Genomic DNA, 13504 nt, shown 5'->3' with positions numbered 1-13504 from the left:
ATTGAGGACATACTGGACTTCTAAACAAGAATACATTATTTATTATCTATTTTCTATCTATTCAGGCCTTAGTTCAGCTTAGCTCTATCCGTTTCAGAATTATTATTATCTTTATAATAATAATAATAATAATTCGTAAATTTTTATTGGACACTACCTTCAAAATGATCCTCCCTTCAACCAACCTGACGCTATATCTACGTGATGACGTCACTCACAAAAGTGGTGGACGTCATCCAGAGAGTGTTTTGAACGCTGGCTACATGGCTGGCTAACAGTTGGCGAGTTTGTGGAATTTATACCTCAAATGTAGGAATTTCTCTTTGTTATTGACCTAACCGTGTTTATTTTCTGGCAGATTTCTAAATATATTTAAAATGAACCCCCGTGTTCGCAAATTTACCGTAGTTTTTTTGTGAAGGCTATATGCTACCTCTAGCTAGCGCTAAACTGCTATCTGGCTAAACAAACGTAGTCTGGCAGACAGCAGCAGTAAATCTGTATGTTTAGTGAAGATGAACCTTTCTTCTGTGTACATGAATACTATTATATCCTCAAACCTATAGTGTGACTCTGAAATATTAATAAATGAGAATCAATCGCTCTGTCTTTAACAATTATGTTTAAATCACCGGTTGGAATTATGGACTTGTTGATGTTGCTATTAACCAGATTATGAACAAAGAAAGATCCAGGCAGGACTCCCCGCTGATCGGGTGATGGCAGAGCGTCTGCAGCCATATGACAGTAACTCCAGTGACACCGACAACTGGGATCGAAACGCAACGAGCCGACCTCGTAAGCTCTGTAAGCACCAGAGGTGAGCGACATTACATTATTTGACAGTGTATGTACTTTACATTTATGAACCTTCACAAACTGCGTTTCACTCCTTTATTGAACGACAAAACAGACTAAGGAATAAGAGAACAATATGCTGTATACATAGGCCCACTGCAATGTAGGTTGACGTGTTTTTTTTTTCCTTTTTGAAAATAAACTAGACGATCCGGTATGGCCTGTTGAAATTCCTAACCAGTCTTTCTTCCTATGTTCCGACCTTTGTTTAAAATGATTCTTGAACTGTTCTCAATTATGCATTTGCTGCATGTCTAAAGCAATATAGAGTTTGGGATGGAATGCTGTGTGCATTTTATTTAGAACAATTGACTAATATTCTAGCAGTGGTGTGACAAGGGCTTTAAACAAATGCCAAATGCTTTTATGTGACTCCTGTGATTTACATTTTAAAATCGCCATTGCTTAACTATGGAAAATATCAAAAGTAAAATACTTTAGTTGGCATTCACATGAGCGTTTGGACACCACAGTCTGTTAGATGTATTTGTAAGTAGACCGTTGTTTCACAATTCTTTTCTACACTTTTTTGTACTGCTTTTAGCTCATGCTAGTCTACGTTTAGTACCCACATACATGGCTGATTTCCATGGTAACAGTGAATTTATAACATTCCATCCCAAACAGCCTACAGGTTTGAGAAATAAGTAAGAATGTTACAAATTTTGACTACATTGTGAAGCAGCAGTCAAGCCCGTGCATCTCGAGCGGAGGCTGACCAGAGGAAGATGAGCCTGCATGGTGCCAGTGGGGGCAGCGATCGCTCACGAGACCGCCGCCGTTCCAGTGATCGCTCCCGGGACTCCTCACATGAGCGAGAACTCACTCCATGCATTCGCAACGTCACCTCTCCCACTCGGCAGCACAACTCGGGTCAGTGTGCCTTGAAGTCGAGAGGTGCCAGTGTTTATTTTCTCAGACGTTCACAATCTTTGCACACAATTGACTTCAGTTTTAATATTTATATAAAAATGGACATCATAAAATATGTAGCGTACAATATGGGGATGGGACGACAGTGGCGCAGATAGTGGAGCGGTTGTTGTGTCCTTGGGCAAGACACTTTACCCGCCAGGTGTATGAATGGGTGGGTGGTTCCTTGATATAAAATGCCTTGAGTGCCTAAAGAATGTAGAAAACCGCTTTATAAATGTGACCATTTACCCTGGGCAGGCAAGTGTTGACAAATAAATGATGCAAACACACAGAACTATGTAAAACATACATCGTTATATGTATTTCTCCCGACAGCATATGGTTATTTCAACGCTAATTCAGTTGTATAGTGTGTCACACAAAAACCAAGATTGTTTGCTTTTTGTTTTGAATATATCTGTTTTGTATCTCATTTATAGACCGCGACGGTGGATCTTCGAGGCCCAGTAGTCCACGGCCTCAGAGAATATCTCCCAGTGGCTCCAGCAGCAGTGGAATTATGAGCAGTCGCAACAGCAGCCTGTCCAGCACTGAAGGCACTTTCAAAAGTTTAGGGGTTGGAGAGATGGTTTTTGTCTATGAGAATCCCAAAGAGGGAGGGACAAGTGCCACTGTTGGAACTCGAAACCTACGGACCTCAGAAAGAGTCACTCTGATTGTAGATAACACTCGCTTTGTCGTAGACCCCTCCATTTTCACTGCACAACCCAATACTATGTTGGGCAGGTACTGTACTGTTAGCATTCATCGGTAATGTGAAAACAAAGTAACTTGGGCACTAAATTCTGTTTTGTGCAGAATGTTTGGATCTGGACGGGAGCATAATTTCACACGGCCTAATGATAAAGGAGAGTATGAAGTTGCCGAAGGCATTAGTTCTACTGTTTTCAGAGCCATTTTGGTATGTCAAATACATCAGAATTGACTAGATCTTAACAAACAGCAGTTTCAAACACTGCTGTTCACAATGTTCGCACATAACTAAATTGTAATTTTCATGATCATTGACAGGATTACTACAAATCTGGAATAATCCGATGCCCTGATGGAATTTCCATCCCTGAGTTGCGTGAAGCGTGTGACTATCTATGCATCTCTTTTGACTACAGCACCATTAAATGCAGAGACCTTAGTGAGTATTCTTTTAACGACGGGTGTTGTCATGTTCTTGTTTTCAAATAATTATCTTTTGTTGTCTATTTCTAGGTGCCCTGATGCATGAGCTGTCGAACGACGGAGCTCGAAGACAATTTGAATTTTATCTTGAAGAAATGGTTCTTCCTCTAATGGTTGCCAGTGCCCAGAGTGGTGAAAGGGAATGCCATATTGTTGTCTTAACTGATGACGATGTGGTGGACTGGGATGAAGAGTACCCTCCACAAATGGGTGAAGAATATTCACAAAGTAAGTTTGTCTCATTGCATGCTCTGCATTTTAACCTCTTAAAAAGTCTAACTTTGATTATACTTTTGCAGTTATTTACAGCACAAAACTGTATAGATTTTTCAAGTACATTGAGAATCGAGATGTTGCCAAATCGGTTTTAAAAGAAAGAGGATTAAAGAAAATACGACTGGGGATTGAAGGTACAGGACACTAATAATTGTATATTATTCTAGATGTTTTTTTAATATATTGTCTGTAAAATTACAGTTTCTATTTGCACAGTCATCCAACTGTGTCATACATGATGATATTTTAGCCGTTTTACAACACTGGTTGTATGGTTATGTGCAAATTGTATATTACAGGATACCCCACATATAAAGAAAAGGTCAAGAAGCGCCCAGGGGGACGTCCCGAGGTCATCTACAACTATGTACAGAGGCCCTTTATCCGCATGTCATGGGAAAAAGAGGAGGGGAAGAGTCGTCATGTGGACTTCCAGTGTGTTAAGTCCAAGTCTATTACAAATCTGGCGGCTGCAGCAGCAGATATCCCACAAGACCAGCTGGTGGTGATGCACCCCGGCCCACAAGTGGACGAACTGGACATCCTCCCAAACCACCCGCCCAGTGGAAACCAATACAACAACAACTACAGCAATGAGCCCGACCCCGATGCACCTTCACCCGCTGTCTGAGGGCACACTGCTCTCCTCCAGTCCACTCCCAGCATGCTGCAGCATGGACCACTAGGGGCGCCATTACCATATTGCCTTGACACCTCCTTTGCAGCCTTAGAGCCTCAAGAACTTGGTGGACTTAAGAAAAAGTTTTTCAAGAAGGCCAGAAGACAAACGAAGGAATTCACTGTTTTTTGTTTGTTTGTTTTTTTACTCGACCAAAGGATTTATTTTTCAGTTTTGAATATATAGTGAAATATATAACATTATTATTATTATTATTATTATTATTATTATTATTTACAATGTAATACCTTAATTTGGCTGAGCACCCTTGTGATATTTGTTTCTTACTTGGTATATCTCTCCTTATTTAACTAGATATGATTTTTTTTTGGGTGGGCTTTTGTTTCTTTGGGGGGAGAATTACACAAGACCAGTTTTTGGAAACATGAACAAAGTTAAAGAGATTGTCTGCAATCACCATTTAGTGTTATGATCTCCAGATGTTTTTATCTTGTTCTGAGGTCTGTAGTCATGGCTGGATTTAATATGTGATGTTATGCTCCACCCACAGCCAATATTAAGCAGAGCACAGGTTGTTGTGGTCAAAAACATGTGCAAAGCTTGAAATCTTGTTGATAAATGCAGATATAAGTAAATAAAGGTCTTCAAACTTCAGTACATTTTTATTTCTTAACTTTCAACACTATCATTTAAACAGGCGGAAATGACAAAACAATTCATCACTTCATCTAAAACAAAACGTCATACATACTGTTTTTATGCACTTGGATCTTGGTGCGGCTGAACAAAGCTGGTACGTCTTACTAGTGTTTGTCCAGAAGTTTGTATTTTCCAGTTGCTGTTACTGCTTTTTTCAGTTCGATTGCTAAATTCAGCTTCAAGACACAGAAAATCACATTTCTGTTATTGCCGTATCACAATGCACTGACATTGCATTTCAATGAAGGATCGGGCCCACACTGCTCTATGGGACATATCGTCCTTGCTGAGGGTCAGTATGTACAGTACAAGAGGCCTTCAGTAACATGAGCTGAAGAAAGTTGCCTTATGTACCAGAAGTCACTGCAGAAAAGATTTATCTATATTTTATTACGTAAATGGAAATTAAGTTTAGTGATTTATTTCCTGTTAATATCTATCTTACTACTTCATTCTATATTGTGGGTTATCTGTAGCCATTATTGAAATAGCCGTGTCTTTTCCAGCTACACTGGTCAGCTGTTTATCAGTCTACCTTGTCGGCCCTTTTCAGTTGACAGTTATGTGCAGTGCTTAATTTGATCCCCCGTTTGGGGGAACGCATTCCCCCAATTAAATTTTTTTCAGGGTTAAGGATCCGGGAAATATTTTGGGGGATCCAGCAAAAAATGTATCTGATATCATGGTGTCTAATGAGAGTGTTCCGGCAAATGTTTTGGCCTGTTCCCCCAATCCTTCACATTAGACCAAAAGTGTTCCTGAAGAAACTAATTTACAAATTAAGCACTGGTTATGTGTCATTAAATAAATTATTAGGAAATCCAACTGTGGAAATAAGAGCCCAAACGCGTCCACTAGAGGTCTCTGTTGCTCGGCAGGTAAGCACTTGGTCCAAGTTGAGTGAGAGAGAGTCCAGAATCTCCATTTAAAGTAAGACATGTCCTTCTGTAGTAATAACATGTAATTCATTAAATAATACGTGAAGAAAAATCTAAGCATTTGTGACTATAATTGAATCGTTGGATGTGGTCCTCTGTCAACAGCTTGGCCAGTGCAGGCTCTGGAGTCCTTTGATTTAATCAGATTGAGTCTTAGATGTGAACATGAAACTTTATATCTCTACTTAACCTAGAGCCGTTTGGACCATCTGCTCTTTTTGTTCGTGTTAATGTGAAATAACAGTTCCATGAAGGTTCTGTAGTAGCTGAACTCATCGCCTCAAAATAAGAAACACTTGGGCTGTGTTTGAAACATTTGTACATTGTAGGCCTATTAATATCATTTAGTCTGTCGTCTATCTGTATGGCTATTAGGCCTACATCTGTCTTGGTTATTTTCAAATGAGATTTTTTTTTTTCTGCATAAAAGAACTGCAGAATGGATATGTTATATAATAATGTTAGGCATTGTATAAAACTCACCAAATCCTGGGAAGTTTTATCCTGTTAGAAAACTGCCTTCTATAGGCGTTTTGAAAGGGCAAATAAGATGACCTACAAAAGAAGTGCAACACAATCCCATGCTATTGTCTGATAGGCCCAACGCTCCCATTGGGTGATTAGGAGGTTCGAGTATTTCCTGCAACAAGATCTTGTTATTTTTCCCCTAGGGAGAAAACATTCATGGTCTTTTGAAGAGGTAGAGAGAGAAGGAGGTTCAGAATCACCCAGACGTCTTCATGAGTTTTCCTGTAATGGATATACTCAACACACCCATCAAGTTACACAAATATGAGACAAGTCCAGGTGTCACCTCAGTGGAGAGTTGATCTGCAAAGGCCTTCAACTGTAATTTATACAGTTAATCTTACATTTCAACAACCTTTTCAAGATTCAAGATTTTTTATTTGTCAAACCATGTGATTGGTTTGAAAAAATGTTTCTCTCATCCTTGATTGTGGAGTGGGGGGTGGGGGTGGGGGGGGGGGGGGGGGGGGGGATTGGGGGGGAAGAGGGGTGTGAGGGAGGGGCAGGGAGTTCAGCTTCCCGATGGGCCTGTGTTTGAAATCATATCCAGTCGTATTGTATTGTCACACAGATCTATGAAAGTCCCTTTTGTCTTCCTTCGCAACTGTTAATTGCTTTGTTTGGTCAAAGCCCTTAAGCAATGTCAGGAAATAAAGATCATCCATTGTAGGAATCAAACCTGTCAATAACATACCAACTTATTTGTGAGTAAAAACATCAACACTATCAGGATCGTAAGTGGGGCAATCAATCAGACTCCTAGTTTCCTACTTTCCTGTTTTTTCTTCACCAGTTCAAATATGTAACTGCATTTTACCATCTTCATTTTACAGAGTGTCACCATAGGTGTCACATGTAATGCTGTGATATTGCGGTCTCTCAACAGTATCTCTACAGATAGGCCAAAGGTGGAAGTTGGGGTTAACATGCCTGCCTCTCTCTCTTTCTCTCACTCTCTCCCTCCCTCTCTCTCTCTCACTCTCTCTCCCCTCTCTCTCCCTCCCTCTCCCCTCTCTCTCCCTCCCTCTCTCTCACTCTCTCTCCCCTCTCTCTCCCTCCCTCTCCCCTCTCTCTCTCTCCCTCTCTCTCACTCTCTCTCTCCCTCCCTCTCCCCCTTCTCTCTCCCCTCTCTCTCCCTCTCTCCCCCTCTCTCTCTTTCTCTCCCTCTCTCCCTCCCTCTCTCTCTCTCACTCTCTCTCCCCTCTCTCTCCCTCCCTCTCCCCTCTCTCTCCCTCCCTCTCTCTCACTCTCTCTCCCCTCTCTCTCCCTCCCTCTCCCCTCTCTCTCTCTCCCTCTCTCTCACTCTCTCTCTCCCTCCCTCTCCCCCTTCTCTCTCCCCTCTCTCTCCCTCTCTCCCCCTCTCTCTCTTTCTCTCACTCTCTCCCTCCCTCTCTCTCTCTCACTCTCTCTCCCCTCTCTCTCCCTCCCTCTCTCTCTCTCACTCTCTCTCTCCCTCCCTCTCCCCCTTCTCTCTCCCCTCTCTCTCCCTCTCTCCCCCTCTCTCTCTTTCTCTCCCTCTCTCCCTCCCTCTCTCTCTCTCACTCTCTCTCCCCTCTCTCTCCCTCCCTCTCCCCTCTCTCTCCCTCCCTCTCTCTCACTCTCTCTCCCCTCTCTCTCCCTCCCTCTCCCCTCTCTCTCCCTCCCTCTCTCTCACTCTCTCTCTCCCTCCCTCTCCCCTCTCTCTCCCTCCCTCTCTCTCACTCTCTCTCTCCCTCTGTCTCTCCCTCCTCTCTCTCTGTCTGTCTGTCTGTCTGTCTGTCTGTCTGTCTGTCTGTCTGTCTGTCTGTCTGTCTGTCTGTCTGTCTGTCTCTCTCTCTCTCTCTCTCTCTCTCCCCTCTCTCTCCCTCCCTCTCCCCTCTCTCTCCCTCCCTCTCTCTCACTCTCTCTCTCCCTCTGTCTCTCCCTCCTCTCTCTCTGTCTGTCTGTCTGTCTGTCTGTCTCTCTCTCTCTCTCTCTCTCTCTCTCTCTCTCATGAGTGACTTAATGGTCACTTTTCGGGACCAGCTTAAGCTCTGAGAAACCACAGGGACACATTCCAAGGATTAGGGACCACTGTGTTGTAAAAGGTATGTTTCTGTTGAATTGGTTTCGCACCAAAAAATAGTTGTTTGCCTTGTGTGGGTTTCACTTTTGTAGATTTTTGTTTGCACAATCTATCCTATCCTGTACATTTATTGTGCCTGTTCCAAGAATATATTTAGATGGTTGCATTTTTGGTTATATTTTGGCCATTGTGTATATCTTCCCTCAAGCCCTCGCCCTCTGGCCTGGCCCCCTCACATGAGAACACGGGTGCAGACATCCCAATGCTCCACTGAGTCCTCAACAGAATTGCGACCATGTTTCACCTTCATGCCCTGCCTGTCACTAACTTTAACCCCTTGCATGACCTCTGAACTCCAAGAACAAGATGAGAGCATTTCTACTGGTTGACTCACAGGTTTTTGTTTCAGGTTTTATGATTGTGTACAAAGGCAACCTTTAAACATATAGCCTACTTCAAAATGACAATTTTCAGTGAAGAAAATATTTTACAATGTAAAATTAGGGTGAATGTTTCTTCAAACTAAACTCTGAATATACAAAATATACATGTCCCAGCAAACAGCGGCATGAATGGTGGATTTACAAATGCACAATAAGCAGCAGATGTTAATGTTAATAAGCATCTAGTGCAAATGATACAGTGATCTGTATCACAATGCTGGCTTGCTTGAGAAGGACTGATTTGACAATCACTTTGTCCAGACCATATTTGGTCTTTTTATCCAAGACGTATAATTAATTTTCTTATGTTGCAGCAAAGGTTAGAAAACTTTTTTTTTTTTATCCAAACAGGCTGAGCTCTAAGCCTGAGAAAAGACCACTTTAGATTCCTGTTTTCTTTTCGAGGGGCTGAAGAGTGGCACAGAGACTCTCACAAAATCACAGAGTGACATTTCTGCAGGTTATTGTGTTTCACATGCAAAACACTTCACGCACACTGCAGTTCAAAGACAAAAGACCAAGAATGCACTTATTTATCCTGAGAGAATCCCCCCGCTCCCCAGTTGACCATGATATAATCAAATATTTCTTTGGCAGGTCGAGACACTGTGTTTTCCACAGTGTCAGAAGTAAAGAGGGCCACGTGAGATTAACAAATGGGCCAGAAAATCTCACTGGGTAATGTAACATAGCACTGACTCAAGGAAATTATTTAAAGGCAAGACTTTTGAAATGTATTGAGTAACATGTATTAGCAAAGTGAAAAGAATACTGTCACGCTTTATGTCTGACTATAATAATCGTGTTTCCTCTCTCTTCCTGTGATGGTCTGCTGGTAAGGCTGGATGTTGGCTTGGGAAGGTTTAGTGAATAAAGGCTAATGGCCAGAGCAGGGTTCTCAAACGTATACATTCATTTTTACTTTTGTATAACCAGGATAGCCCCATTGAGATTTCAGAAGCTCTTTTTCAGAGGATCCTTGGCCTTAGAGGGGACCTGATGTAAACCACACAATAGGCAATGTGTGAGAGAAGTTAACAATTAAACATGGAAAAGAGAAAGTTTTGACATTGAGATAATGATAATAATATTGATATTGAAAATGAAGCGTCCACACGAACCAACACAAAGATATAAAGAAATTCAACTCACAACTGGTGGAGAGACAACGTCGCTGACTGTTACGTTGTTTGTTTGAAGTGGCAATGATTGAAAACAATGCACATGCAACACTTGTAACTTAGTACACTTGGGAACCAAGTTGTCTCTCATGTGATGCCATGCGGTATATGAGATCCCATTTTGTCACCATATATGCTGAGAAACAACTTCATACCCATTTTCAAAACTACAATACAGTAATTACTGAACTAGGCTATATAAAGAGCTGTAATGGATCCTTCAGTGGTTTTCACTCATTTGTGATCAGCATGGGACACTTCATATGCAGCTGTAACGCACACCTTATGCCTTTAATTGAATCACAGCATATATTAAAATGTGGTTAATATTCATATAAATAGGACTATCTTGTTGTGAATAATTAGCTATTTGTAAATATATTTGGATATGCCTATTTTATAAGCCTATGGCCTTTATGACAATCAGACGTTTCAAATCATTTTAGGCAATTGAAAAGAAAACAATGAACCATTTCAAACAAGGATGCTATGTAGTTATTTATTCATTTAAAAAAAAGAATTATATCAGAATATGAGGTACAAAATACAAATGACTGAAAATACTATTCCTCTTATATTAGTATGTCATATTAGTGTATGTTTTATTGTTTTGTTTTTTCTTCTAACTCAGATCTTCTAACCATTGTCTACACCACGGCCTCCCACTGAGCCTGGTCTGAGTCCTGGCTGTGCAGGGAGGACAGGCCCGTATCTGAGTCGTCATCGTTCACCTCGTGCAGTTTGGAGAGACCTCTGGCCTGCTCCAACCAGTCCGTCTGACTGTCCATACTGTCCACCCTGGCCTTCTCTTCTTCCTCAATGTTTAGCAGATCAAAAAGATGCAGCGCTTCCACCTTCTGTAGTAACTCTTCTATCGTCTTCGTTTTTGCGGCGTTAATGTCCTGAGAGAGTTTTAAATCACTGTTAACAGCGCTTAAGTCCGTTTCCAGGCGGAGGCCAATGTACCAGCTGGCCTCCAGTTGGATTTTGATTCGCTCCTCTTCCAGCAAAAATTGACTTTCATGGCCAATGCCAGTCTCCAAACTCTGGTCACAGAGACTGGCCCTGGGGCGCAACTGCTGCTGTTTGCGCAGCATCCAGCACAGGTGCAGCTCCTCCTGGATATGCGCTGTCAGCCAGTCAATCGCAGCCTCGCGCTCTTTAATGTCCTCCTCTATCCGCACTAACGCCTCACATATCGTGACGTACTCTTCAAACTGTTTAAGTTTCTCTGTGCAAAGAACCTTAGTTCTGGTGCACGCGGCGTCGCCACTCATGAGGTATGTGTCCTGGACGTAGTTGGCACCCAGCCGCTGAACTCGCTCCAGGTGCACTTTGGTCTCGCGCAGCTCTATCTCCACGTCCAGTTCTGCAAGCCTTTGCACCTGCTGCCGGATGGTGTGGTCCTGAGAGAGGACAACGTGCACCAAAGTCTCCATCCTTTCAGCGCACGACGCGTCCTTGCGCGCGCGTCTCTTGTTAATTTTCTCTAGTTTTCTGAAAGCTTTCCTGACAATGCGCCGTTGCTTCTCAGGGCAAACCCCCACCGGGCACTGAGTGGGCGCATTGGTGACACACGGGCCCTGCTCACTGCGTACCACGCGCGCCTCTGCACTACGAGGCGTGTGACTGGCGAGGGACGCGTTGCGTTTCACAAGAACAAACTTTACATCGTTCTGCTCGGGCCCCCACGCGAGCCACAGCCGCCAGATCTTGGTCTTGCTTGGCAGAACCCTCTCAAAGCCCCTCCACTTCTCCACAATGCAGTAGGACGGGGGTGCGTGGGACAGTCCCATCTTCGGGGTCTGGTCCTTGAGAAGGACCTGGATCACATCTGCACAGCTAGTCCGCTTGGACAAGCCCAGCACGAGCTTTTCCTCTCGGCAAACCCACACGGACAACTGGTTTTCCTCCGCCATGGCTGTTCTGGTTTCTTGTCTGGTCCTGTCACTGGTCTGTGTCATTCCTCTGCCCTGCCCACGCGCGGAGTGAAGGAAACTTTGCAACTACTGATATTGTTGTGGTCACGTGATTCCATAACACCAGTCAGAGCAAGCCATGCACAAACAACACAATACAATGAAGTCTGACCATATCAGCTGTGTTGAAGCGATAGTCCATATTAATAGCCTATTCTATTTTTATTTCTGGTAGCACTTTATTTTACACTATACCTTGATACATTGAACCCAACACAATTTAGGAAAAGATATGCCTTTATTGATCTCACAATGGAGAAATGCACTTGTTAAATCAGCTCTCAAGAAACACTGTTGGGAGTGTTTCTCTGCGAGTGTGCAAAAAAAGACAGGAAATGTGAATCAATTAAATAGTAAATAAAGGGATCTTATATACAATGAATACAGATAATAAAACTACTATAAAAATGCCAGCAGTGCAAATTCTTTCATTTACTACAATGCAATGTGCTGACTATAATAACTTGTACCTATGTAGTACATACACAATGGAATAATGTGTATTAGTACTTGGAGGTACATAATGTAAGATATACAGTAAGACCCTTAAGGTTTGGGTTAGACTTTGGATCTTATGTCTTATTACATTATGTACCACCAAAATACTAATACACATTATTCCACTGTGTATAACCTACACAAGTTATTGCACATGACATTGTACATAATGTGGCAGGTTCAATGTATCAAGAGTAGTGTAAAATAAAGTCTTATGTCTTTATATGTGTATATTTTTCCAAGTTAAAACTTAGAAATGTCTGTTTCATTACCACTAAGAGAAAGTATCAGAGACTGTAGGCCCAATCCTTTAGATTATAACCGCCTGACACGGAAATAGATGAACAATACACTCATAAATAAAATCACAAACCGTAATTTCAACAAATTTGTTCTGACTGTAATTGTAACTTTTTTTTCTGTTACGATGTCTCCCTCTAGTGTTAACAGATGAAGCAAACGTAGCTACAGAAACTTGTATTGGTCATCAAGCGCCATCTGCTGTGGAATTTGTATTAGCACAAGGACGAACTACTCAGACCAACAGGCCTGCAGACACTTGTTTATTTTTACGTATATTTACTATTAATTACTATATTGAAGCAGCACACAAAACTGTTGCATTTTCTCCATTAATTTATTTATCTTCATTTTTGCATACATACAAAATATCTATAAAGCTACAAAATATTTAACATTATCAAGAAGGTAACATTACGAACAAAGGGACACACGACCAAATGCAGGACATTGACAGCAACTTCTTTTCTCACTCTGTAATGATATGATTTCACGGCATTTGTACCAAGCTAAAGCAAAAAGCTTATAGAAAAATTCGACACAAAAAAAATCCAAATGTGTGTTTGACAACTATATGCACTATGAGAAAATAATTTTCATATCCTCCTTATAACCGTGGTAGTAAGCATATAGGTACCGAAAACCTTTCAATACTATTACAAATATCAAAGCCTCTGATATGTCAGCTGCTGATATGTTTTCACTATGATTCAAAAATGTAATTGAATTAGAGACTTTGTCAAAAGACACAAAGTATTTGATCTGGTCGTAAGTGCAGTGGCAGTGCAGCAGTAACAACATTGCACTCTTATTGGACTTGTAACAAAAGAACAAACAATGATGACATCACAAAATCCAGTACAACTGTACAAATACAGGAAAAAAAAAAAAATCCCAAAGAAAAGACAGTAAAGAATACGCAGTAAACAACAGACAAAGCCTACAGTGTCCTTCAGACACTGAGAAATACTGAAACTGATAATGGCGGCAAACATATATGCTTTCAAT

The 13504-nt window shown here is 41.6% G+C and overlaps 2 protein-coding genes across 5 annotated transcripts; one reads left to right on the top strand and one right to left on the bottom strand.

Annotated features, from left to right (window-relative positions):
* Positions 1 to 219: 219 nt before the first annotated feature.
* On the top strand, positions 220 to 4539 carry btbd10b (BTB (POZ) domain containing 10b). 4 transcript variants are annotated; one of them, XM_079555938.1, is made up of 9 exons: positions 220 to 309; positions 673 to 820; positions 1544 to 1731; positions 2214 to 2520; positions 2593 to 2695; positions 2806 to 2926; positions 3001 to 3198; positions 3270 to 3380; positions 3546 to 4539. In XM_079555938.1, exons 2-9 carry the CDS (start codon positions 720 to 722, stop codon positions 3875 to 3877), a joined length of 1461 nt encoding a protein of 486 aa, XP_079412064.1. In that variant the 5' UTR covers positions 220 to 309; positions 673 to 719; the 3' UTR covers positions 3878 to 4539. The 4 variants fall into 4 exon arrangements, with proteins under 4 accessions (XP_079412064.1, XP_079412063.1, XP_079412065.1 ...); XM_079555937.1 differs by having other exon boundaries at positions 1541 to 1731; XM_079555939.1 differs by lacking the exon at positions 220 to 309 and having other exon boundaries at positions 673 to 807.
* A 5746-nt stretch (positions 4540 to 10285) lies between these two features.
* On the bottom strand, positions 10286 to 11693 carry rassf10b (Ras association domain family member 10b). The gene has a single exon (XM_079554479.1). It carries the CDS (start codon positions 11681 to 11683, stop codon positions 10367 to 10369), a length of 1317 nt encoding a protein of 438 aa, XP_079410605.1. The 5' UTR covers positions 11684 to 11693; the 3' UTR covers positions 10286 to 10366.
* Between the last annotated feature and the right edge of the window lie 1811 nt (positions 11694 to 13504).

The sequence above is a fragment of the Gobius niger genome (genome assembly GCF_951799975.1).
Source record: "Gobius niger genome assembly, chromosome: 4".
NCBI classification, from domain to species: domain Eukaryota; kingdom Metazoa; phylum Chordata; class Actinopteri; order Gobiiformes; family Gobiidae; genus Gobius; species Gobius niger.
The sequence above is the reverse complement of the archived record's forward strand: the minus strand, read 5'-3'. Positions and strand labels throughout refer to the sequence as shown.

What these genes read in the sequence shown, in the direction of transcription:
- btbd10b (XM_079555937.1), top strand. Translation starts at nt 720, where the DNA reads ATGGCAGAGCGTCTGCAGCCATATGACAGTAACTCCAGTGACACCGAC. An exon ending in AAGCTCTGTAAGCACCAGAG is followed by an intron (nt 821 to 1,540) that starts GTGAGCGACATT and finishes TACATTGTGAAG; the next exon opens with CAGCAGTCAAGCCCGTGCAT. An exon ending in AATACGACTGGGGATTGAAG is followed by an intron (nt 3,381 to 3,545) that starts GTACAGGACACT and finishes TGTATATTACAG; the next exon opens with GATACCCCACATATAAAGAA.
- rassf10b (XM_079554479.1), bottom strand. Translation starts at nt 11,683, where the DNA reads ATGACACAGACCAGTGACAGGACCAGACAAGAAACCAGAACAGCCATG.